At 38.1% G+C, this 27,231-nt stretch overlaps 4 protein-coding genes across 5 annotated transcripts; 3 read left to right on the top strand and 1 right to left on the bottom strand.

The window, feature by feature from the left end:
• Positions 1–852: 852 nt before the first annotated feature.
• LOC113675406 (uncharacterized) lies at positions 853–8,514 on the top strand. Its single transcript, XM_089180788.1, has 10 exons — positions 853–1,549; positions 2,948–3,078; positions 3,635–3,684; positions 3,943–4,035; positions 4,433–4,586; positions 4,853–5,329; positions 5,715–5,993; positions 6,581–6,692; positions 7,136–7,341; positions 7,632–8,514. Exons 2-10 carry the CDS (start codon positions 2,979–2,981, stop codon positions 8,156–8,158), a joined length of 1,998 nt encoding a protein of 665 aa, XP_089036914.1. The 5' UTR covers positions 853–1,549; positions 2,948–2,978; the 3' UTR covers positions 8,159–8,514.
• Positions 8,515–9,702: 1,188 nt separating this feature from the next.
• On the bottom strand, positions 9,703–14,500 carry LOC113675407 (mitochondrial pyruvate carrier 1). Of its 2 annotated transcripts, XM_089180790.1 has the most exons (5): positions 14,361–14,500; positions 14,152–14,285; positions 12,645–12,725; positions 11,785–11,917; positions 9,703–10,464 (listed from the first exon to the last, which is right to left on the bottom strand). In XM_089180790.1, the coding sequence occupies exons 2-5, from the start codon at positions 14,180–14,182 to the stop codon at positions 10,410–10,412; spliced, it is 300 nt and encodes a 99-aa protein (XP_089036916.1). In that variant the 5' UTR covers positions 14,183–14,285; positions 14,361–14,500; the 3' UTR covers positions 9,703–10,409. The 2 variants fall into 2 exon arrangements, with proteins under 2 accessions (XP_089036916.1, XP_089036917.1); XM_089180791.1 differs by lacking the exon at positions 14,361–14,500 and having other exon boundaries at positions 13,824–14,167.
• A 24-nt stretch (positions 14,501–14,524) lies between these two features.
• On the top strand, positions 14,525–21,845 carry LOC113675419 (solute carrier family 15 member 2). The gene is made up of 7 exons (XM_027191988.2): positions 14,525–15,072; positions 16,220–16,497; positions 16,897–17,087; positions 17,880–18,063; positions 18,722–18,915; positions 19,027–19,717; positions 20,327–21,845. The coding sequence occupies exons 1-7, from the start codon at positions 14,543–14,545 to the stop codon at positions 20,632–20,634; spliced, it is 2,376 nt and encodes a 791-aa protein (XP_027047789.2). The 5' UTR covers positions 14,525–14,542; the 3' UTR covers positions 20,635–21,845.
• Positions 21,846–22,187: 342 nt separating this feature from the next.
• Positions 22,188–26,987, top strand: LOC113675410 (protein CMSS1). Its single transcript, XM_027191980.2, has 10 exons — positions 22,188–22,378; positions 22,461–22,540; positions 22,774–22,836; positions 23,221–23,341; positions 24,315–24,386; positions 24,838–24,949; positions 25,204–25,264; positions 25,634–25,721; positions 26,247–26,335; positions 26,779–26,987. Exons 1-10 carry the CDS (start codon positions 22,321–22,323, stop codon positions 26,860–26,862), a joined length of 828 nt encoding a protein of 275 aa, XP_027047781.2. The 5' UTR covers positions 22,188–22,320; the 3' UTR covers positions 26,863–26,987.
• The last annotated feature ends 244 nt before the right edge of the window (positions 26,988–27,231 follow it).

Raw genomic sequence — 27,231 nt, 5'->3', positions numbered from 1 at the left:
CCATGACCTCTGCGATACCGGTGCAGCGCTCTACCAACTGAGAAAAACTGAAAAAAGTTCAGGCCCGCACGGGCTTGAATTTTTTTCTGGTCTTATTTCAACTACTAGTTCAGTAGTGTTTATAGCTGCGAGGATCTCTTATATTTGTTTCTTCACCGCAGTGCACAAATATAATTTTCATATATCTACAATCGTTATTCATCACTTCGATGGTTTATTTGGACCCAACTTAATGACCAGCCCCCAGTTGCCTGTTAGCTCAGTTGGTAGAGCGCTGCACCGGTATCGCAGAGGTCATGGGTTCAAATCCCGTACGGGCATGAATTTTTTTCAGGTCTTATTTCAACTACTAGTTCAGTAGTGTTTATGATTGGGAGGGTCTCCTATAATTTTTCTTGTTTTCTCGTAACCATATTCCCATCAATAGCATAGCTCCATTTTCTGCATTTAAACCCACACACAACCCACTGTTCCTCAAATCAATCTGACGAAGGGCTGAGGCTCAAAACGTTAGCTTTTAAACTCTCTACGGTGTCCAATTTACGTCATCGACTCAGTTGATAATACTAAATTACTTTCTTTGATGGTGGTTTATTCATTTTTATTTCAAATTGGTCAAAGTCGGTTCCTATTTTAACTCTTTTACACCCTCATAAGACATTTCCTTGATGAAGGACTACGATCACTGTGTGTGTAAAACTCGAAATAATAAAACATTAAATAAAAACGTTTACTTTCACGTTTAAAAATTTGCCATTGTTTATGCCCGGCTTGGTGAAGAGGAATTACGATCATGGGATTATCGTTTTGTTTTCCAGGACATTAAGTATCACTTTTCATCTCTTTCAGCCGAAAGAGGTTATGCCAGTGATGATGGGTGAATGAGAATTTACAGATAGTCAATGAACAGTTGGCGCGTCTAAAGCTGTATCAATGTGCGATAGGTAAGATGGCAACTTGAAGCGGGAAGGAAGGAGATTATCAATTTATTTCAGCTGTGTCTGTGAAGTAGAGACGGTAGTGTCCTGTTTAGCTTGGGACTTTCCGGTTTATAAGTGGAGCATGGGTAGAATGTAAAGAGATTACGAAAGGAACTTCCGCGCATCTTAACTTGTCATCTCTTTGAGGCCATGAATGAATATTGTGGTTCTGCCAATCATGTCGCCAAACAGGGGCTTGATCCCGGAGGTAGAAGTCTACAGTGCAGTTTTCGAAAAAAAAATAAATGAAGTTAGAAATGGGGATTTCTAGAAATATAACTGTGTTGAAGATGACTTGGCATGGCCTCTGCTACAACAACATACCCTCTTGTGTTGAAAGCAGAACGTAGCGCGTTACGGGACTAAACACCGACTGGCTGCGAATGTGTCTACCCCAGAAGTCATTTCGGTCGTATTGATTGAGCTTCTGTTTCCTACTCTTCTTAAAACCGGAAAGGGCTTCCGGATATCGACGGGGTGTTACTTTCGGTTTTCGGTTAGACCAACAGAACAAAAACTCAACAGAAACGGAATTCGCGTTCAGGTGAAACTGGCAAGGGCTTATCCAGGTAAGTTCTTGATTTGGTATTTTAGAGGCTTCCATTTTCCTTCAGGCTGTTTAGTCGAGGAGACCCTAACCACAACATTAGGTTAAATAAAGATGTTTAGAGACTGATACGAGTGAATTGACGGCTAATAAACTGGCGGTGGAGTGCCACTTTTTGTTCTTTTGTTGTCGTATGTGATCTATTACGGAACAGAAGTATGGAAACACGGAATCTTTTGGTAAAATTGATGATAGAAATGACATTAACAATGTTGAAAACTTAATTGAAACCACCAATCGCAGTGAGCTGAGTGATGCACTGCAGAGTCGTGGTCGATTTGTTTTTTACCATGACTCTGAAATTTTTATACCAACTTACTTTGCTAAGTTTTCGGAAAATCATGTGTGTTTGATATAATCGACAGAACATTACATTAAAAAAATTGACACAATCAACCAATTGAATAAAAGACATTTGGTTTATTTTTGGAAAATTTGACAGCTTACCCACAATTACAACTTACGATTGGTATCAAATGGTATATTTTCCTCTGACATAGTGGGATCATTGCAGATTGTATATATGGGTACCAGCAAATTGTTGGGGCAGCATGAGGAAATGCTACAGGATAACAGGGGGGAGTGGTGATACTTCTTGTTGCTTCATGCTAAGGAAACAGGGATAAGGTCTGGCTGGGGTTAGGGGGGAGCAACTTAATGGCTTGAGTACATACTTTACCCTTACCCTCTGTTATGATCTGTTGAAGGAAAGATGCTTAGATGATGTCACCATGAATGATTAACAAACTTGCTTCTTTAAAAAAAAAAATATATATAATATATATATTCCTTGATGATGCATGTCTGTTCAGTACTGATAAATTATAAACACATTTTGACGTCATATGTAACCTATAACTGAATAATCATATGGCAAGATGGGATCTTTTTGCTAAATAGACAGTGGAAAATTGTGGTCAATTTGGTTAATAACATTAAAAATTTTATGCAAGCTTAATGAGGTAAAGTATTTGGAAAATCATGTGCATATAACTTGGTTGACGGAAGAAGAAAAAGTATGCCATCAATCAACTGCCATCCAGGCAAAGATATCATTTATTTATTTTAGTCAAATGTGACACTGCTTACCCAAAATAACAACTTGTTGTTGGTATTGTATCAATGAAACAATTCTTGAAGAGTTGTGTTACATGTTATATCATTTTTATGATCTATAGCCTTATTGACAATGGCTCTCAAACCAATGAGCATGAAGAATTTCTACAGATTGGTTATTGCACAGACTTCAGTGTGCCTATTTAGTGACTTATTCTCTGGAACAGGTCTATTGAGTGACAAACTGAATGACACACCCCTGAGGTATTTGAAATCTGTGTTGTTGTATTTTTTCCTTTTGCAGAAAATCAAAGATAATTCAACTGTTTTGAATAATGACTGCAGAGTTGGCTATTTGTTGGAATGTTGTATTTGAAGAAGATGATCATCAGGAATATCTTTTGTATTCAGGACAAAGTATTACTCTACCTCCATGTAAGGCCAAATTAATTAATGTGCCAGAATCTTGTTTTGGCTTAGCTTTTTTTGGCATCCTCCTCTTTGAATAGCTTCCCTCTCGCTGATATTTTTTGCTCCATTTACACCTCTAACTTTAACCCACAAATTCTATGTTACAAATAGTCAGGTTAGAAATATGTCAGGAGCATCAGCTAGTAGTTACATAAGATAAACAATTTTTAATTTGAGTATTCACTTTGGTTAAGAAGTGTAACATAACTCTGTCTTTCTTCTATTTTGGATGGGTGGAAGGGGGAATTTCATATGAAAATAATGAACATGCTTGACCAAATTATATTGATTTCAGGGATATCAGTTGAAATGTGGCTTTAAGCCAAAAGAGTCAAAAATTTGATCTCAAAGGTAAACACCAGAAAAATGAAGCCTGACAAAAATATTGAGGTTTCTCCAAGACTTGAAAACTGGCTTTGCATGTAGCCTATGTATAGTTCCACTAGTCCTGTAAGTGGCACCCAACTTTTAGGATTTATATTTTCAACAATTTATGTGTTAATGAATTTTTACCTTTCAGTAATTCATCCAAATACATGGACAGTCTGTGGAACACCCATACAATTTTGTGTAAGTAGCAGACTCAAAAAGTTTTAAGCACACCCCAAACCTTTTCGACAAATTGAGGTCTAATGATGCGGTGGCTTTAGTGATTGGGTAGTTGTGAAGCAGCTTTCCTCTGTAATCAATAAATTATACATCTTTTAAGAATGTTATTGATATAATATTTTTATATTGAATCTATGGTTGACCTGTTGTTATGGCTGTTATTCACAGTGTACTGTTTACAAACATTTTTAACTAAGAAATGACTCATGGTTACACTAGGCCTCTTCATTGTCATCACCTGATCTTCAAGGATTTGAGGAAAGGTTTCAAACCATAACCATGATGGAACTTTATTCTGGAAAAAGTGTGGAGGTAAGTAGTAAACCTTTGTTGGGGTGATTTTGCTTTTAATAGAAAGTTATCTTTGTTGTTCAGAAGCTTATGCACTTGTCTGTGCCACATAGAACAACATGTCCCACACATTGATTCATTTCACACAAAAAACCAATGCAGGGCACTGATAGGAGACTACTAGCATGGGTTTAACTATGCAGAAAGATGATTTAAAATTAACAAAAGTCAGTTAGAAAATCAACTTTTCTTCAGTTAATTTCTATGGCTACCATTAACCCAGTTTCTGTTGGATTAAAAGCTGAAGAAAGTGGCTGTATGACAATTTTTTGGTAACCGCTTGACTCTAATATGTTAATTGAAATAACGTGGTTAAACTTGTCTGGTGATTATGTATCTAACTTTGTAAACTGTTTAGGAGCTGCGTTTGGAGGATTATAACCATATGAAGAGACCAAAACCTGAAAGGTCAAAAAAATTTGCCACAAGAGGTTTAGTTTTGAATTATTCAAGAGACCATAACTTACCTTCTTGGTCAAATTCAAGTGCTGAAATGGAGAATCCAATCCCAAGTAAGAAAGAGTGTTATTTATTTTATACTTTAACCTTTGTAATAAGTAACTTCTTCAGTTTTTTCACACAATTTATGGTAAAGTAAACAAGATAAAATCATGATATATTAAACTAGTTTCCTTTTTTGCACGCCCTTTAAAATAACTTAGTGTATGCGAGTGACAGCAAAAAGCACAAGAATTTCAAAAAGTTTAAATTACCAACAATCTGTCACAGGGAATATTTTGTGAGCTCTGTCCTAAGGATATTTTGCATTTGTTTCCAGTGACCACAGATTCTATCACAAACAATGCTCAAGAGCAACCGTCACAGAGCCCTCATTATTTCACCACACAACTAACAGCTGTTCCCAGTGAAGTGTCTCACCAATCATCTGAAGAATCAGAGCAAGCTGTTTCAATGGGAAAAGACCTCATGCCCTCTCTGCATTGGAGCATTATCAAGTGCATGCAAATCCAAAACTCTCTTCATAGGCTAATGTTACTCAAACTGGGACGGAAAGCTCTCAGATCTGAAGGCCACAGAGACACTGGTTCTTATACACCAGAGACCAGCCATGCAGAAAGCTCTGATGAGAATCCAGATGATGATCCAAGGGACCTATTGTGTGAGCTTAAGGATCCTTTAATGGGGCTGATGGGCAGTGCACAAATTCAAAGAAGTTTTTTTCAAAGATTAATCACCTTGAACTCAATGATTACTGATGCATCAGCTGATTTATCAAATAATAGTTCATCTCCAGGTAGTTTTATTTGACTAATACTGATATCTGTGTTTTCTCTTAGAATATTGTAATGCACACTAGTATTTAAAATTCCGTTTTTTCAGGGAAACAATTGTAGTGCAAGACGGAAAATGATGTTTATAATGCACGTGTCTAGTAAAAGGTATCAGTTTGAGTAGAAATATTTAGTCGGTGTTACATGTTCCTCAAAAACATACTCGCATATTCCCTCTCGTGCAGAGACTCAGCTGATGGGCAGATTATCAAGTTATTTGGAAGAAATGGTAACCTTCGGGACTGAACGTCCGAAAACTATTCTGTTGTGTTAGCTATATCACCAAATACCTTTGAGATTGATAACCACTGATTTGATGCTTAATTGTGTTAGTTTCTTCCTCCTCAGAATCATTACAATTTGACATACAGACCATTTCTGCCAATCTTGAGGAGATTGCGCTTAAAACTAGAATGCTTTGTCACTACGCAAGAAACCCTTTTACCAGCTTCCAAGTCAAAGCAATGACCAGTAAGGATGCGCTGCGATGTGTATGTCAGGTTAATGGACCTGTAACCTCCCAGGTAGTCAGTAATAGGGCGAGAGGTCAGCGGAAACTTCCTCATGGACATGGAAGCCTCAAAACTGTGACAGGGAGACTTTTATACAGAGGAGACTGGTGCAGAGGTAAATATTTGGGACAACTGTTAGATTGAGGTAGAGTGATATAAGGATAAGGAGAAAATGTGGGAACAATTAGGTGTAGTCCTTGGAGTTTGCCACAGATGTTATGCCGCAGTGGACTCGGTTGAATTCTCACCTTTTTCCAACACACTCTTATTAAGTAACCGCCTTGGGCTCGCAGTTTCTACGTAGCTTCCATAGGCAATTAAAATTGTATTGTAAGGTTCTACAGTCATACGACGCCTCGACGTTACAACCGAATATATCTAAAAAGACCTTTGATTCCTTTATTAAAGGCCTCCCAGACTCCTTAAATTAGAGCTCCCCCACTAACTCTGTCATTTTTGAGAAGGGTTTTTGTTTCATGATCTGAGGATCACTTCGAAAGCGAAGACGAAATCGTTCATTCATTTCTGGTGTTGATGACATAAAAATTTTCTGAGGTCAAAGCAATATTATTGTTTATTGAAACGACCGTACAGTAAGAGCCGGAGGAAGGTGTAAGGAACACTGGAACAAGTTTGAGTGAAACTTACGCCATACATCTAATTTGTTGGGGTAACTCTCTGTTATTGATACTTGTGTTGTAGGTATGAGAGACGGTAAAGGGGAAGGCTTTATTCTGACAGTACCACTAAAAAGTGACAGCCCAGAAGTCAATGAACATGGGTTTTACATTGGTGGATGGAAGAATAACATGAGGTGTGTCGAGAAAGCAGAGTTGTATGATTAAGTTGTAAAAGCGGCAGAACTGTAAACTGTCTTGAGCAAGACCTAGAACTGGAACAGTAAGAACGGAGTCCGAGCTTACTAAAGGCGAAGCTGGTGGAAAGGAGCTGGCATGTAACCTTTTCTTTGTATTTCGAGTCAATTAATCATAGCAAACCAACTTGGCATGCTAGCCAATACTAGTAAAACGCGTGTAGACCTACCCCCTTTCTGAAAATCCCACCAAGCCCCACGGTCCGTGTAGGTAGGTGTTCGCCGAGAGAGAAGTGACTATTTGGTGAAAACTCTATGAACTAAGAACAGCTACTCACGACAACACAATGAAAATTTCTATTTTTAACCTTAAAAGCAAACTGCCAAAGATTAATGAAAAAATAGAAAGATTGTTGCTTTATGCCCACTCTTCTGTTTGCCAGGCATGGTCATGGAAAGATGACGTTTGTATCTGGTGCTATATATGAAGGTTTGTGGCAGTATGATAAAATGACAGGATATGGGATCTTGAAGTTACCGAATGGGACCATTCAGGAAGGGATGTGGAAGGATGGATCACTGAACGGCGTAACTCTTTTCACTTGGCCCCACGGTGTCACTGAGTACCGCGAATACAAACAAGGCCAAGGTTAGTACCTAAATCATTGGATAAGGAGACGGTTTCATTAAAAGTGACAAGTCATTGACGCTCTAGCTTGTGTGACGACATGCACTAAACAAGCAATCTGTAGAAGAGAAGTGCCATGCACTTGAAAGTTGTCATAAGGAACCCATGTTGGTATCCCCTCCCTGTGCTTGATATCACCTGATTAATACGCCAAAATTAGTATTAAAGTTTTAAAAATTTTACGCTGGTCGATGACAGTTAAGAAAGTTCATGGCTCAATTTATGGTTTTGTGTGTTTTTTTTGTTTGTAGGTCAGCTGTCTACCGGTCAAATTGACAGAGAAACTGTTTTAAAGCTTGCACAGATGAGTTACATAAGATCCCAGCTCTTTTCTTTGGTTGAAAGCGTGACGAAGTTAAAAGACGATAACTTGAACCTTAAAAGTGAACTGGGCTCTTTGAGAGCTGCTCAGGCAGTGGTGGACAGAAACTGCCAACTTGAACCCGGTCTTTCTGAAATGCGCCAAAGTTTTGAAATTCAACGCAAGCAGGTTTCCGACAAACTGAGAATAGAGTTCGAGCAGAAGTTTAAGGACGCAGAAGAGAGCAACATGAAAAACAATGAAAGAATAATCCAGTTAGAAAGAGAGCTAGAACAATTTAAAGGATCGGAATTGTGCCAGATCTGCTTTGAACGACAACGAGACTGTGTTATTATGCCTTGCACACATCTGCTCTACTGTGGGAAATGTGTGAATGAACATAAGAGCAAAGGTGATTCCCGCTGCCCCGCTTGCCGCGGGCCTATCTGTGGAGAATTGGAAGTGAGGAAAATGTAAGTGAGGGAGAAAATGAAACTACTTAAATGTTCCAAATGGGCGCAAAGTTGATGACTTTCGTACAAGCTGTTGAGGACATCATGGTGTCCCAGCATGCAGACCGCGTTTCTTCTCTGGGCCTTGAGACTCATTGATCTTGGAAAACTTAGAGGATGAAATAGAAACAACGAGAAAATGAAGTGGGTTAAGAATGACATTGCTATTCGTGCCTTAAATGACTTGATTATCCCCTAGATTTTGTGTCTGGATGTCAGAAAAACCCTCTATCTACGTTGGCAAAACCAGCTTTTTCGGTCTATTTCCATCGAACATTATAAACGAGATTTAGTAACAGGATTGAATAAATTGAAAGATGAGTGATGTGTTTTAATTTAACAAACTCATTCGATTAATATCCTGTCTAAACTTAAGATCAGTTACAGAAAGTGACACTTATACCTCAAGAAAGACTTACAGTCTCTTCACCAAAGTTTTTCGTTTTGTCCCCTACCAAGAATCGAGTCTAGTCCTGCTTCAGGTATGAAAATATAACGTGGCGAATTAAGAACATTTTTAACATTGCTGATCCCAGCGGTTCGCAGAGCACTTTTCATATGTAAACCAATTACATGGCCTACCTCGCTATCGAGTTCTCATAGGTTGTGGTAGAACATCGGACTGAGGAAATCTGGGGTGTTGCAATTGTGGGATGAATGGGGCAGAGACTAAACGTAAAGTTAAATTTTCACTCAAGAAAAACGATGCGGGGTAGGCAAATGCAAGTCGTTTACTTAACATTTTTTAAGATCATGCCGTTCAAATTCAAGTTCTTTTTAATCTTGCTCGTGATTCCAATGTCCTTTTTATTCTTGTCAAAGTTTTCGTTTTGATCGGCGCTTTGAAACTGAAACGAGTATGGTCTTGATTTGAAGATCTTAATGACCATTTCCAGAGCACCATTCGAAAAAGTAGTCATGACAATAATAAAGGACAAAGGCTTCGAGAGCGAGAAAGCGTGAATGTCAGCGTGAATGACCACCTACCAATTCATGGAAGTTTTAAATTTGATTGGCCGAAAGAGTAATGACATGAGATTTCCAGACCAATTTGCAAAGGAAACTCAGTTTCCTAATAACTCCATACTCCGATCAAGATTGTTAACGTCCCTATACATTAGTTTGTCAACCGCCAGTTTGAGAACGCTCTGTGTTATTCTTTTTAAGAGTTTTACTAACATTCCTCGGAAGGGAGAAATCTGTCAAATATTGCAATATTGGCAACACTGCATCAAAAAAATTAAACCCCAACCACTGTTACTTTATGAGGCATTTCCCCCTCCACCATAACTCCACAATATCATAAGGTATTAATGTATTAATTTCATGCTTGCATGTGAAAAGAACTGTGATCTTATTAGATCAATCAGCAACACAACATTTTGTGTATCACAACTCTCCACCAAAGGCGTCACTGGTGAGGGCCTGAAAAAATCAGGTCTTCCTTTGCATAGTGTAGCACAAATTCCCACAGACCCCTCTCAAAAATGGCCATCAATCAGAAAAGTATTCCACGAAAAATGTTTCATTTTATTGATGCAAAACATAGCCATGCAAAATGAGATTCCGTCAATACCTAAAGGATACTGCTCATTTGGATGGTGTGAATTTCCTTATTCAACTTGCCTAACAGTTACCTGCCATTTTGTAGACGGTTCTCTTCTCACAAAAAGTCACACACTAAAACCTAGTTCATTGTATCCCTCTCTTTATCATAAAACACAACATCTCTTTAACACTTCCCTGGACTAACTCCTAAGCCTTTGAGAGACATTCACACCAAAATTTATTAGGAATTACAGATACTTTTCCACTAAAATAAGAAACAAAAAGAGTTTAAATTTAAAATAGTGCCAAAGTTTCACTGATAATCTGGTCTAAAGTAATAACCAAGAGCCATATTCTTTTCCCCCACTGAGTAGATGGTCCTTACATGTTATTTCACAATAATTTAATTTCCCCTAACCAATCAAAATAAACTTATTTTAAGTTGCTGCAACTCCGTTGCACATCACATCTGAAACCCTTCATGATTACATTTTTCATGCCTAATAACTACAATGTATTCTGTGCAATTGACGCAGAAGCAAATTATTAAAAGCTAAAAAAACTTGGTATTATTATTGTATTAATATTTACACCATGTTTTAAAAAGAAATTAAATATTGATACACCAAACTCCCTGAAAAAATACTTTAAGAAACGATTGACTTTGTTTAGCTTGAAGGAATGACTTCAACACTGTGGTGCTTTTGTGGCCCACCTTCCAGCCTACAAGTAAAGAATGATTGATATTTAGGTTAACCCTTTACACTCCAACATCAGTATTCATATTCTCCACACTGTTCATTAGACACTTCCTATAAAACTTACAAGGAGAATTTGTTCAAAAATCAAGTTCTTTTATACTTGGCTGCCATTTTCTTTATTTTCATGATTTTAAGTTTGATTCAGTGGTAATTCTGTGAGGAGAAATTACATGCTAGTCAGCCTCAGGGAAGTAACAAACTACCATAGCTGGTTCTACAAGACCTTTGACTCCCTTGTCAGGGCGTGAAATTAACTTTTTTTTCTGATAGCCACTTGGCTCCTAAACTCTTCAAAGTGGTAGCCAATTCAAAAAAAGTTGGTCGCCATTTTCAAAGACAAACAAAATCTTTCTTTACGCTGTCAGCGTTCTAGATAGACCCTCCAAAATTAATGGTGAAACAGAGAATTAACTCTGAAGTGTAAATTAAAGTGCTATTTAAACCCATGAGGTCAAAAGTTCTTTTCTTTGCCTCGTGTGGTTCCCTGTTTCCCTTTATTAGGGCTAACGCCCAATGGGTTATTCATGGGTTTAAATAGCACTTTAATTTACACTTCAGAGTTAATTCTCTGTTTCACCATTTGTGTTCCCAGTGCTACGCGGCACAACATTCATATGTACCCTCCAAAATTAAGTTTGGGAAAAGATCTGTAACGTGCTACAAAGTGGACACTAGGATGGATGATATACAACGTTCAGGCTTATCTAAATCCAAGATGGCGTCTAGTTATCGATCGAGATGCATGTGCTACGTTTTGGAAACAAACTTAAAGAGGAAGTTTGCCGCGGATTTATCTTTGCAAATCTTTTTAATTCACTATATCTCTTGGTAAGGTTATGATGAAACGTTCTAGTCGCCAATTTGGCAACTAACTTTCAGGATTTGGTCGCCCAAGTGAAAAATTTAGGCGCATTGGCGCCTGTATTAGGCGCAATTTCACGCCCTGCTTGTATTAGTAGATACACCAATATCCTTCACATAAAGTTAAAAATAATTGCCACCTCTCTAGTGAGCTCAGTAACTACCCTGCACAAGTTTGATGGACAGTTTTTGTGTTCTGTTCATGTAGGAAGTTTCAGCTTCATATCTGTAGCTGAAGTGTTATTGGTATAAAAATAAAGTCCTATCCAAGTTACCAAAAACAAAACCTGAGATCTCCATAGCAAGGCTAAGTCCCTCTACTCAATTGAACACCTTAGATCAGTACAGCAAGATCTAAGATATTAAGGTAGTTAAGTTTGTAGAGCTGATGGGAAGAAGCCATCTGATAAACAAGCTTTACCTATATTTGGTAAATCTTCCAAGCTGAATAAGCTGACAGACTTCATTTGAAAAGTGGCAAGCAAACAAGAGCATATTCCGTGGGTGAACCTTCCATGCAAACCTCATAAATAACATGGAGTAAATGCAGAGTGCTAGGAGAAACATAACAACCAATTATTATCACTGTAACCCTTGTTTCAACTACCAAAAAGTTGTACAGTCATACACTCTGTGGCTGGTATCTTTCAATGAAACAACTTAACAGCGAGGCACAGGGAATACAAACTAAGGAAATGCTCCATACCCTTTGCTTGTTTCCTCTCAGCCTCATGAGATACCAAGAACAATTTTCAATAATTCAAAAGAAGCAGATCAAAGAGTTGCAAGTTTTGTTAAATTATGTTACGCCAGTAATCACCACTGATTATCTCCAAGTTGACTTTTTCTTTAAGCACAATTTACTGTAAAAGGTGATAACTTTTCCATGGATTTTTTTTCATCACAATTTACTGTAAAAGGTGATAACTTTTCCATGGATTTTTCAACAAGATCTTAAGTCATAGAAAAGTTTTTTAAGAAGAAACAGTTGCCATACTCTGTAGTGTCAGCTTTACAAACAGGAAACCAAACTAGAATGTATCCAACCCTTTCACTCTAAGATCTCATTAGTAGTTCTCCTTATCATCTGTCATACAATTCTTTTCATGTAAGTTCTGAGAATTTGGTAACAGATCAGCTAATAATCCCCTAATTGATATTTTTCTTTATTCTCATGACTTGTCAGCTTGATATTGTATTGATATTGTTGGGAGAAATTATTTCTCGATCACAATTAAGTACTGCCAGAAACCAGTACAACATCAACAAAATCTGCCATACCTGTTGTCATTTTTCCACTTATATATTCTGGGTCTCTCTTCATGTCAGACATGGCAGCCAAAGGCAGACCCCAGTTGGCAACTAAAATGAAATCAATACATACATTTTTATATCAAGAACAATTTTCTTAAAATGCCATCAAGATACTTTTATAAATATCTCTTTAAAGTTGGATATTGACTAAGCTCAAGTTTCCTACATCATCTCGTTAAAGGATGCTTTATCAACTGCAGATCTCAACAATGTGCAAGACACTAGTCACATATTAACTCTGTATATGGCCTGTCTCTGTGAATCAGTTGGTTGAAGATTCAATAACCACAGAAGCCAAGCTCTCCAAACCTCATTCATTGACTTTTCACTTTGTTGCAAAAAACTGCAGCAGAGAGATACTTATTCAAACTGACTGATAGGGTGGACTTCTGCTACAAAGTTTGAGACTAGAATTAGTCCACAAGAATCAATAGAAGTATTGGTGGTTGAGAGATCAGAGTGTTTTCAAAGAGGTGGTACTCATGTTGGTTAAGCACCTAGTTCATTGTTTAAATGATGTTGTCATCCATTTAGTTCATCCTTTTTTCTCCAATTGCAATTCATACTTAATTGACAGTTTTCTCCTACACACATTTGATAAAAAAAATATTGCCTTTCCCTGTACTTCACAGGATGATAGAAGGCTGTAGAGGCCTTGATAAAATGTTTTCCTTTTCATTACAGGTCCAAAATTAAGTTCCCCTCATGTAAATGAAGCCAGAAAAACAGCCAAGTTAATGGTGTTCGGTAGGTTGACCAAATATCTAGATAAGTTGTTAGTGAGATAAGATGTTAGTGAGTTAACAATAGGCAATTTGATGTTTTGAACTGAGAGCCACCAGAAGGATACATTTCCGTATAACCCCATACTGTTCAAAAGCAGGTCCTCATCCCAAATGCAACTTATTGTTTTTGCCATCGTTTTCTTCATCTAAGAATTGTATGCATAATGAAGTATGGGGCTGTGCGGAAATCTCGCCGAGGCTGCAACATGCACAGGCCAAGATCAGTCGAAATCGAATGGTTTGCAGGTGGAGTTCGTATTTCGTGGAACCAATTGCAGAGAAGAGCCATTTTTACTCACTTGAAATACGATTCTTTCTGAAATCACACTACGATTTTAATTACAATCCAGACATTATTTACATTTGTGCGATTCATCCGGGAACATACGCAGCCGGCAAAAACAGTTATTTTCTCCGCCTCCGCCTCTAAGCTGATGCGTTGTAAATAAATAAATCAAGCAGTGATGTAATTGATGCATACACCCGAAGACTGGATGAAATGAAAAAACAAATGTCGTATAGTTTGATCCATCAAAAAAGCCGGCTTTCATTTGCATGCTCAAACAAGAGAAACGACCTTTGAGAGGGGGGCCGAACATTCGATTCCACGAGCCTGATCAAAAAGTAACACTCGTGGCAAATTAAACAAATAAGTTTAACTTCCATGATGTAAAACAATCAACACTCACCTGGTCCCCAGAAATGCTGTAACATATGCATGAAAACAAACAGATAAGATCAAATTTAATTGCGAAGCCACTTAAGCCGGAGGGTCAAAATTTCGTACGATATAAACGTCTGAAACAAGGTGGAACTTACCGTGCTGAAAAAGAACGAAAACATTAATTTAGTACGACAAAGAAGACGTGATGAAAACTTAGAGACTGGGTAATCTTACCTGAGTAAATAATCCCTAAATTCTTTACTTTTAAGATGGTCGAGTCCCTTCCTAAACAATCTGGCAGCCATTTTCAACGTGATACGAGCGTGAACAATTTAGCAAGCGATTGTTCTAAACAGCCAATGCTCCGATTTCTGGCTCACACGGTCACTGCGCAAAAAGCCAGCGGTTGAGAGATAATGACAATCTGGTCGTGTAACGCTCCATGTGGATGTACCCATCGGGGACATCGTTTGGATTGCTATGTCGATATACTCTTGCGTACTGTGACCCAAGAGTTATTGTGTGCAACATCTCCTCGTATTTTCCTTGCCATGTCAACTCACAATTCCGTTGCTTCTTCTAATCGCCGACGAGATAGCCAGCAGAGTTGGACTGGCTCGGAAATTTTCCGATCTCAATCACCGAACGATGTCGTCGTCCAAAACAACTCACAGGTGAAACTGAGCGGGAAAGCGTGGGGAAGAATCAAAAAGTTTCTTCTTTGCAAAACTGACTTTCCGTCGAGTATCTACTACATCGTAGGAAATGAATTCTGCGAGAGGTTTTCTTACTATGGAATGAAAGCTATCCTAATCCTGTACCTTACAAGGGTTCTTATGCTTGGGGATGATACTGCGACTGCGGTCTTTCATAGTTTCTCTATGTTATGCTACTTTACCCCTCTATTTGGGGCAATGTTAGCCGATGGTTGGCTTGGAAAATACCGGTGAGAATGAGAGAACTTTACCATTCAAAAGTTTTTCTCACTAATACCATCACTGTAGTCTCCTTGGAGCAAAAGAGAGTTAAATTCATGTTTTGCATAATAAACTTTCAAGAATTTATTAACCCTCTTCCACACTCCGCCTAACCACACCCCCATTCCCCCCTCAAGAAAAAACTGTACGAATGATTTTCTTACTTGAGCAAGTTTAATTCATGTTGTGGTAGAGGTAGACTGGGCATAGTTTGCAAAATTAAAACGTCTTTTTTGTCAAAATTAACAACTTCAGCATACATGTTTTGTTTCCCTAGTAGAGGTCTCAAAGGAATTCCACCCTTTTGACTTCTTTCAAGGCTCTAAACTGTGACTGCTCAATGAAGTTAACAAATTGATGGTGGCTTAGGATGGTCTGTACCTACTCTTATCAACAATGATATTTGTCATCAAAGTGGTCAAATTTTGACCACTATGATGACCAATATCTTTGCTGATAAGAGTAGTTTTTTACCACAATATCAATGTCAAATAACTCATTCTTTCATTGCATTACCACTGTGTGCTCTTATCGGCAAATTGGCTAATCAGATTGTGACATTACTGCCAATTGTGGTAAAATATGTGAAGTAGATCATTTTTCAAAAATTAAACTTCAGACAATCAAAGGATTCTCACAGGTAGTGAAACTTACTGATAGTATCTAATTTGGTTTAAAATATGCTCAATAGTAACTCCAACTTAATATTATAAATGATATTTTTCAGAGCTATTTACCCTGTACACCCTAGAATCAGTGTGTATATTCTCCATACAGTGCTTTTTTCATTTCCTAACATGCTGACAAGGAGAACTTATTTAACAATAGAAGAGCCTTTTAGTCAATGATCATTTTCCTTATTCTTTCAACCTTAAGATTTGATTCAGGGGTGATACTTTAAGGAGAAGTTAGATGCTAGTCACCCTTAGGCTCTAAGGGTTACAAGCCACATATTTTATGCCTCTATTGATATAGAAGAATGAGTTAATAAGTTACTAAAAACACTGTTTGTCTGGCATGACATAATCATCATGAAGATGTATATTCAACCTGTTCATTACCTAATTTCAAAGTTTATTGTCTTCCACTCATTTCTTGAATCTTCGTTTTCCACAGAACAATTTTGTATGTTTCTGTTATCTACTGCATTGGGAACCTGATTGTGTCAATGACATCTCTTCCTTCCCTTGGTGCTGGTGAGATTCCTGGTCCTATGATTGGTTTGTTCCTCATTGCTCTGGGTACAGGAGGTATCAAGCCATGTGTGTCAGCATTTGGTGGAGATCAGTTCACATCTGATCAGTCAAAACTGCTTCAAAGTTTTTTCTCTGTGTTTTATTTTGCAATTAATGCTGGAAGCTTGTTGTCTATGCTAATTACACCTGTACTGAGAGGTATGTGTACCAGTGTTGGTTACATATTGTACGATGAAAATTTGAACATACTTAAACATAACTCTTGCCCCAGAATGTTCGCAGACTTCATTGTGACCTGTGTGTATCTCAATAGAAAAATGGCTGACTGGAAGTTATTGGAAAATATCATTGGTGATTGATTGACTGCTCTCATTAGGGCTGAATTTCTATTTTGGCTTTAAGTTTTTAAATTGCCTCAAGATACAAAAATAAAGAAAAAAGCAAAGTTTTGTGTATGATTTGAAGACAAATTCAATCCCTTGCCTCTTTTTACCCTTTAATTAGCAATGCCCCTTGTGCATCTGGTCCTTTGAGGGAGAATACAGAAAGCCATCTTGTTTCTTTGTGTGTATCACTGAATGGTCTTTATATTAACAGGAGATGTAAAGTGCTATGGTGATGACTGTTATCCTCTGGCCTTCGGTGTTCCTGCAGCCTTGATGTTAATGGCTATAACATTATTTTGGTTTGGCCGAAATAAGTACAAGAGGGTTCCACAAACTGATAACATTTTGTTGCGGGTGACAAAGGCTGTCAGCTATGCACTCAAGAAAAAAATAACCTCAAAGGTATCATACACTTGTCTGAATATGTCCACCATGGCACAGAATTGAGTGACTCGATTTTGTGCCATGAGGTAATGATGTCCTCTTCAACTACTTTGGTCTGTTCTAACTCCTGACCTTTTGTGATACATGACCGAAAAAAGATACTCTCTCTATTTCCTGGAATAAGTGCCTGTGTGCCTATTCAAAATTTGGGCCAAAGGGAGGGGCACTAGTTGGAAGGAGGGCACTTATTAAGAAACTGTCAACCTGACCTAATTCAGCTGTAGGTGAAATTTAAAAAGTAATGGATGAAGTGGAGATATAAACAAGTTTACTTTGTACCCTTACTATTTGAGAAAGAGAGGAAGGAGAGTTGGGACACTTACTCAAGGGGGGCACTTGTTTGATATATTGCCCAAGGGGTGAGTGCTTATCAGGGGGAGGCTCTTATTTGACCATGGGCATTTATTTAAAGGGGGTGCTTGTTTGACAATATGGCCATAGGGGTGGCTCATACTTGGGGGATGTGCATGGGTGCTAATTCTAAGAAATAGTGTATTTCATTAATTCTGAAAAACAAGCCCTGGTCTTTCCTAATCTACCCAGAATTGTATCATGATTATACCCATTGCAACATTCCTCTGAAGCCACCAACGTTCAACATTTCACTGTTTCAGTTATTTTGGCATACACTCATTTCTCAAGCAAAGTCACTCTTATTAATGCATAATGTTCTGCCTGTGGTGCATTACATATCTTCCTCATTGTTATTCCAGAAATTTTATGTTCTTTTTTCATGATTTTCTCTTCAAGGGAGAGAGAAAAGCTCACTGGATGGACTGGGCCAGTGATAGATACGATGCTCAGTTAATAGAAGACATCAAAGCTCTGTTCAAAGTGTTGTTCATGTTTCTTCCACTGCCTGTTTTCTGGACATTGTTTGATCAACAGGGCTCACGGTGGGTTTTGCAGGCTGGGCAAATGGATGGTGATGCTGGTAAGTGGGTAGTTTCTTAAACAATTAACAAGACAAGGTAAATAATGTGATGTATGGTGGTGTTGGAAGGACATTAGATACAGTTTTTGCTTATGCAGGTGTAAAACAGAACTGTCAGTAAATGCTGAAAGCCTACCCAAACCATGTTATTGTACAAAAAGTGCAGATGGAAATGTACAATTATTGAAATGCCATCAAATAAATTTTTTACAGCAACCTTTCCCAGTTTTTAGTGGAGTTGAATGCATTATTTATCAGTAGCAGGTTTAGATAAGTAAGAAAAAAAAAATTTAAAAATTTGTTTGAAGGTTTGATGGAACTTTGTGGAACACCTCAGACATTTCAACTGAATAGTTCTCAGTCTTGCATGTAATCTGATCAAACAACATGACCTCTATTATTTCCTGGCTACCTACTAATCTGTTTAATGACCATCTACTTTTGATGTTATTTACAGCCTTTTAAAAGTGCCTCAGGACTTTTGTCTAAGATCATAGGTGCCTGGAAAGCTTAGCCTTTTTCCACCACAAACAATGATTTACAACAAAATTTGTTTGATTGTTTTTCTTTTCAGGTTGTGATACTTAAACCTGATAATTTTTCAATGATAATTTATCAATTAGTAGTAAAGACCATAACGATTTTGATCTTGAAACAGGTTTCTTGGGAACCATGAAACCAGACCAGATGCAAGCATTCAATCCTCTTTTCATCATTATCCTTATTCCACTGTTTGAGACTGTGATATACCCATTACTACGGAGGCCAAAACCACTCAAGCGAATGTGCGCAGGAATGTTTCTAGCTACAGTGGCATTTATTTTTGCTGGATTTCTCCAGATGAAGATACAGGTAATAGTGATATTGTAATTTTTACACTTATAATGGTAGACAATTGTTGTCATGCACACTCAGAATTGAATTGTCAATAAATATTCAGTGGTTCATTTTACATTTTTTCAGAGTGAAGAAGTCATCAAGAATGCACCCTCAGAGGGACAGGCAAATTTACAAGTTATTAATTTGTTGGACTGCCCAGCGTCACTGTCCATCGGCAACAAGAATATCACAGTGACACCTTATGGACACTCCAGTGAGTTGAACTTGCCAGTAACTAAGAATGTGTCGACCAGGATTCAAACATCTTCAAAATGTTACAATATGTCAAGAACAGTTGAAGATAGCCTTAGTCTGGAAGATAAGGAGTGGTATAACCTGATAATCAGTGAATACAAAAATCAACTTCGTACACATCTGGTCAAACAAAACGTTTCATCTCCTCCTCCGGGGAAAGCCAAGTTGTGCACAGTTCTTTTGCCATCATTAGCAGACAGCGAAATGTTTGATATATTTCTGGACAAGACTAAGATTCAAGAAAAGGTGGATGCTTGGGGAGCAACAAATTGTGTTGTAAAAACGTCAGATCAATATAAGTTAACTGTAAAAGGAGAGAAAACAAAGACAACGTATGTGTCTAGTAAAATATCTCTTAAGAACGGTGGCATTTACACCGCCGTAATAGAGCCGAACAAACTAGGGAAAGGAGGTAATGTCACCTTGTACAAGGATCTGGAGGCAAGAAATGTCTCAATGTTGTATCAGATCCCACAGTACTTTGTGATCACGAGTGGAGAGATAATGTTCTCTATAACAGGTGAGTCTTGGCATCATTTGAACTCAGAGAGGTTATTGAATATATCACACACTTTCTCTCTCTTTCATCTCCCGTGGAACACGAGACACCATCAATCTCTCTCCATTTAGGGGGTCAGTTTCTAAAGAAATTGTGGTGCTGCGTCGGTGGGAGAGTGTAACAGGGTAGTTTAGTATTACCAACTGAGTTGATAACGTAAATTGGCCACCGTAAAGAGTTACAAAGCATTCCATTCGTTCTGACGAAGGGCTAACGCTCGAAACGTCAGCTTTGTAACTCTTTACGATGGCCAATTTACGGTACCAACTCAAGTGATAATACTAAATCACTCTCTCCATTTAGCCCTGTTTTGTGCAGCGTGTTATGCCCCACTCATTGTTATTTTTACCTCACCGAGATCTGCCCGAACAGCTCGATGGTTTTTGGCCAACCACGTTCACCTTTACCAGGTTGTGTCCTGTGCAGGGTTATCTAAGGGATATGAATTTCTTACAATTTCATCACATTCTCCTGTGAAAATGAGATAAGAACAGACAATCATGAAAGGTCAAAACCTTCTTTCTCATGAGACAATTTTTGTTAAGAATCACTGTTTGGTTTCTTTTACAGGTTTAGAGTTTGCGTATTCCCAGGCTCCTGCTTCTATGAAGTCATGTCTTCAGGCCGCTTGGCTAATGACAGTAGCATTTGGTAATTTGATTGTTGTCATTGAAGCAGAATCTCGTCTCATTACAAACCAGACAACCGAATTTTTCTTTTTCGCCGGCATGCTGTTTGTGGTGATGGTAGGGTTTGCAGTAATGGCTAAATTTTACCGATATGTTGAATCTCCAAGTGGGGACCCTGTGGCCGTGCCTGTGGACAGCATTGATGATAAAACTGGTATCGTAGATTTGGACGAATTATCACGGATTTAGGACTTTTAAAATGTTGTATTTACCTGTTTTGTAGATAGCTATAGAATAAAACATAAAGTGGAATAGAATTGCCTTTTTCGAAGGTTAAGAACTGGCTTAATCTGAGAGTTTCACCAAGCTAACGCAATATGCAATGCAACACAATGGAAAGTGTTGCGCGGCGGTACGACGTAACGCAATGTAACGCATCACAGTGTAACGCAATAAGAAATGTTTCCCGCGTAAGACATCTTATTGTTATATATTCACACGTACTCTTGCAAAATATCGGTTTGGTGTCTAACACTCACCTTGTGTATTTGTTGTTTTACACGGTCATTCATTTGCTTGGCAGATGACGTTTAATCAAATTTTGACTTCTGAATTATTTCCCTTTCCGACAGAGGTCAGGGTTAGGCAAACAATTAAGTGGCTGCTGGCCATTTTGTCTATTTGAGACCGTGCCCTACAGTCAGAAATATTCACCGAATTCCCACAGAAAACCTCATGCAAACCTAATGAGTGTTTGATGTTTGTTTAGAAATGCCAAGAAATACCAAAAATTTTGACGGTTTTTATTTGACGAATTTTCTGAGCTTCTGCATGCCATGAAATTGTTAGGTCAGAAATATTATGTGAGTCTCGAAAGTCTAGCGATTTTTTGGTATTACAAGCTCGGAAAGTTCGTCTTTCGAAAAAAGAAGCAAGTTTTGAAATCGTTTGACATTTCTAAACAAACATCTGATAATCTTGAAAAGCTTGAAAGAACCTCGCAGGGAAAATTCTTTGGAAATTTCTGACTGCCGGGCATTTAGTCCATTTAAGACCGTGCCTGGCTGCTGGGCACTTAGACACAGTTTTAAAAAATACAGTGAGATTAAAGAATGTTATATTTTTTCATAAATTGTAAATGCTAGTTATTCGATACGCTCTGTAAGGGTGTTACATTGTTACAAAGAAGTATTATGTTGTTATACATTTTGTACAGAAGTTAACTTAAAAGTCATCGCACTTTTTTTATACAACTGTAGATAGTAGTGGCATAAATCACCCTATCTATCAGGCAAAAAAATTAGTTATGTTAGCTTTCATTTAACTTCTCAGTTGAGAATTTTCCGATTTAGCGGTGAAAAATTTCTCCGAGTTAAAAAAATCAATTTTTTTGAAATTTGAACAAACGCCCAATGTACTCTGGTTCTGCTCATGGCAATAAAAGAAAAAGCAGCAACAAACATAGTATTTAGGAATATCGTAAATTCCTTATTATGAAAACTCGGAAGGTTCCTTCTGATCTCGGACTGTGATGTCTGATCAGACGGAACCTTTTGATATAGATCAGAAACGTCTTGGTCAGACTTCAGGGTCCAAAAACTGCATTTTTAGGCGCAGTAACTTCTAATGTCTGGAAAAAAAAACTTTGAACACTAGCTTTGAAGTTTTTGGGAACTAATTGAAATTTCTTCTAAAGCTTGAGGGGAAAACACCCAAAGGATTAAATGAACAGTTGTTTGTTGAGAAACGAGCTGAAACTCTTCCGCTTTATGACAGAACGTCATTGGATTGAATGAGTATTTTAAATAGTTTCCAAACCAGCGAAAAGAAGCATATCTCAAAGTGAACCGAGCTAGCCAATCAGCGCACGAAAGTTAGTGGCACGTCCATGGGTACTGGAAATAGTCGTAACCAGTCTGACCGTTTTTATCAAATATGGCGGACGCTTTGGGGGACGAATGGTGGTTGAGTGAAAAAGACGTCGAGGATACAGGTAAATTCTCTGCTTTGTGAATTTTCTTCCTTTTTTGAGAAAATAATGATTATTAATTATCTTACTTGAATTTTACCATAAGAGATTGAAACAGAACGGAAAAATAAGCGGCGAAAAGGTGAAGATGTCGAAGGTCATTCGGAGAACAACAGCAGTAAACAAGTGAGTAAAGAGTTTGCCAAACTGTCTTTGCAGCTTTGTATTTGGTTATTTCTTTAGTCTTTGTAGTCATCCTCTGCTTAAAACAAGGCGCATGATAGAATTACCGGATGGGACGCGTCTCCAGAAAGTTATTTTGTCTATCTTGCCCACCAACCGGCAGAGAATAGGTTTCGTTGATAATTTTTGTTGTACGCTGTGTATCTTTCACTGAAATCCTGTGTTATTTCTTGTAGATAAAGCTCAGTGATGATGGTCCAAATGAATCAAAAGCAAAGAAAAGGAGGAAAAAGTCTAAGGTATTACTTCTTTGTAACTGAAAGATACTGTTGTAACCAGCTAGGATCTCCTCTGTTAGTATCTTCTTTGAATTATGATTGAGACAGGTTGAAATAGGTGTGCCATAATTGGAGTGTCACTTATTCGTGTGTCTTCTTCCAGTTGTAGATTAACCTTGCCCCCTTTTTTTTAACGGTTGATTTAATTGGCTTTTAGTGGTGTATTCACAAAACTTGTGATTACATTTGACAACCCTTACAGCTAGATATAATCATGAATGCCCTTTGCAAATCTGGACGGCAATACACTGAGGAAGTACTAATATATTTGTTTGGAGAATTTCCATGCTATTGTCATCAAAAATTTTAATGATTGTAATATGTGAATGCTGTAACATTTTACAGATTGAAAGTATATCAACAAAACTTCATGGCTCAAAAGCACCAAATGTATTGTGGTCAACTTTCTGTGACAGTACTGCAGGATCACTGACAACATTAGAACTTGAGGATGTGAGCATTGATGGTAAGAAGGGATTATTTACAGCACCAAGGAAGACAAGATGTAGCTTTAAAGCTTGTGCTTTTTGTTGACCAAATTGCATGATGATTTTGCATCCTATTAAGCATCAGTCTAAACAGCTTGAAGCCAAAAATTGACTTTCTTTTTCATACCTACCCCCCTTCCCTCACTCAAAGCTCACCCATTTAAAGAAATGAGATATCCAATGAAGATCTCTACTGACCCCTTTTTTTTCTGTGCACTTAAACATAAGTAGTTAAGAGTCTGTTGAGAATCACTGTCCATGTCATTTGAAGGGTAGATTAACCAGAAACTATGATAAAGAAAGTTTTTAAAGTTATTTTTAAGTTATTTTTTTCTGTAAACAGTGTGAAATAATAAAACTTGAAAACCTTGGAAACTTAGCCAGAAATATTGAACAGTAATGCCTATACTCTTGTGAGAGATGTAGCTGCCTATTGTGGTGAATTCTGTTGTAATTGGACATCAAGATCCAGATTAACACCTTGGCAAGCATCTTTGTTATGTGTTACTTGCAAAGAAAGTTAATTTTCACTCTGCTTGTCTCCAACCAGGAGTATAAGAATTTCTGATCATGGTCTGTTAGTTCTCTGACTCCCAGTTGACGGGCACAGGGGAACTGTTCACGAAATTTGACAGAACTTGAGAAGGGTAACCTGGTATAGACTAATAGTGTCCCATCCAATAGAAGTAGCAAATGTTTCTAGTTGCTTTACAATGTGCAAACCTGAGTTGGTCAAACTATGCAAGTTATTTTTGGATGCAGGCTTACCTAAGCACATTCCTGGAAGGGCCAAGAGCTTGTGGCCTTAATTCTAAATGAGACAGTGAGTTTGGAATTTCTGAAGTTTAAAGTCTCTCAGCTTTGTTTATTGCTGTGGTATGCAATAATTTGTATGGTAAATTTAATACAGAAGATTTTGGAAGCAGTTGTTTTCAATTGTTATATTTTTAGATTCCTGTTGTTTGGTGGATGATTCTATTCACAGCGGATCTCTAAATGAACTCCTTTCTTACCTGAATAATGGTGGGTGTCACAACCATTTATGCTATGCCTGTAGAGTGTACAGCTCTATTGAACTGCACACATGTGATAACCCAACACATTTTGATAACAAAGAACACTTTGTGGGACATAATCAGTTACCTGACTTGAACAGGCAATTTCTGAGCCTGAGAACACTCAGTTTGAAATGAGGCTACAATGTAGGTGCAAACCTTTCTTGAAAGGATTGGTTTTCTTCCCATGAAAATTGCAAACAGTACCATAATGTCAAGAGAACAGAGGGGAGAATATGAACTCTAATGTTTGGGTGTAAAGGGTTAAGTGTTAAAATGGGAGGAAAATTACCACAAAAGATGATGTTTATGGCCCAGTGTATTAAGAAAAAAAATCCACATGCTCCGACTCAAGTTGAAGGTGTGACCTTTCAGTTAGTTCTTCGAATCCATCACTGATTGTCTTTCATCTGATGCAGTTGTTCCTCAGTGGACAAGAGATGTGGATAAACTAAACAATAAAGGTGATCATGGCTCTCCCTTGCTCCTGTTTGTTTCATCAGCAGCTACAAGAGTTGTGGAACTTAACAGGTTAGTAAGGCATTAATGATGTATCCTAAACTGATTACAGTTTAAGCTGAAGGCAAGTCCTGTAAATAATGTGCAAGGGACAAAAGATGGGTTGGGGGCAGTAGGTTATAATCCAAGGGGTAATTGAAAAGATGGGATGGGTCATTAGACCATTATCCCAAGGGTAAGGGGAACGAGAGGTCTAGAGATCCCAAGAGATTTTAATCTATTTGGTGAATTACCTGAAGACATGAAATTCCTCTTACTTTCTACAGGGCAGCGACAGAATTCAAAGGAAAATGCAAAACGGTTAAATTATTCGCCAAACACATGAAGGTAGAAGAGTTTACATGTTTAAGGCAAGCTCTGTGGGTTTTTAGTTTGAGAAATTAAATTATTTGGGCTATGAAGCCGTTTCGACGATAAGAAATGAGTTTGGGAAAATATTTTTGGGAGAGGTATCCGCTTTTCCAATGCTTTTTAAAAGAACCATCGCGCAATTTGACATTATGGTGGTGAGACCGTTTGACGCCCATCTCCTTTAGTTCGTGCTCAGTGAACCAGGAAAAATGTCATATTTCCTGAAAACCAGGCGATAAAATCGCTTTTTTTTGTCCTTGAAACTGTTATGGCGCGCGTGACGTGAGTGACTTTTACCGCCTTCAGATCTTCATCGCTCATTCCAGGTGGAATTTATATCTACAGGTTTCAGAGCAGGAGCGGTTTCTAGAGTCCCAGGTGGTTCATTTCGGCATTGGTACACCAAGTCGAATTTTAAAGCTAATACAGAATGGTGAGCGGGCTCTGTTTGTAATCAGTCGACTCCAAATTGCCTCTTTGCATGCTTTTAGCCATGACGCTCGATTACTGAGCAAGCCTCGGAGCAGCCCCTCGATATTAGTGCTTCGGCACGACCACGGCACGACCACGGCACGAGCGTTTCTTCGTTTCGTTGGGATAGTACGAGGCCTTGAGCTACACGAACCCCGGAATACCTATCCCTGCATGACTTGTCTCAAATCTCCCCGCGGGCGGAGAAACGCGCGTCCTGCAGCGCTAATAATAAGAGCCTACTGGGCAGCTATTGCTAAGCAAGAGTGCTGATTCGTCTCAGTAACTGAACATGCTTAGAGTAGTTTTACCTCAACCCAGTTTTGCATCTCTCTCAACAAGTGCCCTTTAGCTCATTATGAGGTAACGACCCACGAAAATCTGGGGGGTAAATTGTTTTCAGACTTCCTTTTCTGAAATTTATTCCATTGCAGTTCACCTGCGAGGATCATTTTGTTGATTAAAGATTCTTTTTTCACACTTTCAGATTCATTAAAAACTAAAAGGTTGAAGTATGTAATTCTTGACTGGACATGGAGAGATCAAAAGCTGCGGAGAATGATAGATATACCAGAAGTACGTAGTTAATCATGTCCGTGGTAATAAACCTCTGTTTACAAAGCCAGACAGACTGAAAGGGTTCTTGTATAACATGTTTATTTAAGCAATAAACCGCACTTTTTATTGGTTTCCCTTTACAATACCTCAGTCGGGATTTTGGAAGAACACTATTGTACTGCTTGTTATATATTATTTCTAAACTGGGAGTACAAGAGAACTCTCTAGACCCTTCTCGTCCATGCGTTTCTCCTAAACTATGGGTTTGCTTTTGCCTGGGATTGGTAAACGCCAGTCTGTTGGTAAGACAAAGGCCCACAAACGGCCAGCTCCAAAAAGTCTGATTTTTTTATTACGTGTTACTTAAATAGGCATTAATTTATTAATCCCTGAAATAACATTACTATAAGCGACTAATCAGTGGCCTTTCTGATGTTCTCTTTCCTGATTTCATTTTTTAGGTGAGAGGAGAACTCATTTCGTTGTTGAAGGATTTTATTTTTCCTTTAGCAAAAGCTTCAAAGCTCAAGATTGGATTATTCTAATGCTGGAACATGCCCCTTTTTCCGGTGGTAAATGTACATAGCTAACTGGCACGGAATGCAGATCCGAATTCCTTTGATTACAGCGAACAAAGTTTATTAAAATCTGTATAGACTTTCCCACGTTATTCACACACAACTTTATCCATCACTCCCTTCTTATTCTTTTCAATTACGAAATGTCTTATTCTCCAAACCGAGTCAGTTTACAACACTCCTAAAACATTAGAACTCTCGTAAGATCATCTAAGGAAGGGTGTTTATTTAAGAATGGCCGTAATGTGACCCAAGCCTCTGTCTCTAAATCCTTCGCCTTCTGTTTAGACCCAAGTAAGGCCTGTCTCTCTTTAATGCGTCTCAACTTTTCCTGTT

Source organism: Pocillopora damicornis, chromosome 8 (genome assembly GCF_964200805.1).
Source record: "Pocillopora damicornis chromosome 8, jaPocDami1.2, whole genome shotgun sequence".
NCBI lineage: Eukaryota > Metazoa > Cnidaria > Anthozoa > Scleractinia > Pocilloporidae > Pocillopora > Pocillopora damicornis.
Note: the sequence above shows the minus strand (reverse complement) of the source record. Positions and strands in the feature narration are given on the sequence as shown.

Excerpts from the sequence above, each read along its gene's own strand:
- LOC113675406 (XM_089180788.1), top strand. The coding sequence starts at position 2,979 with ATGACTGCAGAGTTGGCTATTTGTTGGAATGTTGTATTTGAAGAAGAT. Across the intron at positions 4,036-4,432 it reads ATTCTGGAAAAAGTGTGGAG|GAGCTGCGTTTGGAGGATTA; the intron begins GTAAGTAGTAAA and ends TAAACTGTTTAG. Across the intron at positions 4,587-4,852 it reads AATGGAGAATCCAATCCCAA|TGACCACAGATTCTATCACA; the intron begins GTAAGAAAGAGT and ends ATTTGTTTCCAG.
- LOC113675407 (XM_089180791.1), bottom strand. The coding sequence starts at position 14,061 with ATGTTCGGCCCCCCTCTCAAAGGTCGTTTCTCTTGTTTGAGCATGCAA. Across the intron at positions 12,726-13,823 it reads CCCGGATGAATCGCACAAAT|TTGCCAACTGGGGTCTGCCT; the intron begins GTAAATAATGTC and ends ATTTCATTTTAG. Across the intron at positions 10,465-11,784 it reads GGAAGATTTACCAAATATAG|GCTGGAAGGTGGGCCACAAA; the intron begins GTAAAGCTTGTT and ends CTTTACTTGTAG.
- LOC113675419 (XM_027191988.2), top strand. The coding sequence starts at position 14,543 with ATGACAATCTGGTCGTGTAACGCTCCATGTGGATGTACCCATCGGGGA. Across the intron at positions 16,498-16,896 it reads AATTACACCTGTACTGAGAG|GAGATGTAAAGTGCTATGGT; the intron begins GTATGTGTACCA and ends TTATATTAACAG. Across the intron at positions 17,088-17,879 it reads AGAAAAAAATAACCTCAAAG|GGAGAGAGAAAAGCTCACTG; the intron begins GTATCATACACT and ends TTTCTCTTCAAG.
- LOC113675410 (XM_027191980.2), top strand. The coding sequence starts at position 22,321 with ATGGCGGACGCTTTGGGGGACGAATGGTGGTTGAGTGAAAAAGACGTC. Across the intron at positions 22,541-22,773 it reads AGAACAACAGCAGTAAACAA|ATAAAGCTCAGTGATGATGG; the intron begins GTGAGTAAAGAG and ends TATTTCTTGTAG. Across the intron at positions 26,336-26,778 it reads GAATGATAGATATACCAGAA|GTGAGAGGAGAACTCATTTC; the intron begins GTACGTAGTTAA and ends TTCATTTTTTAG.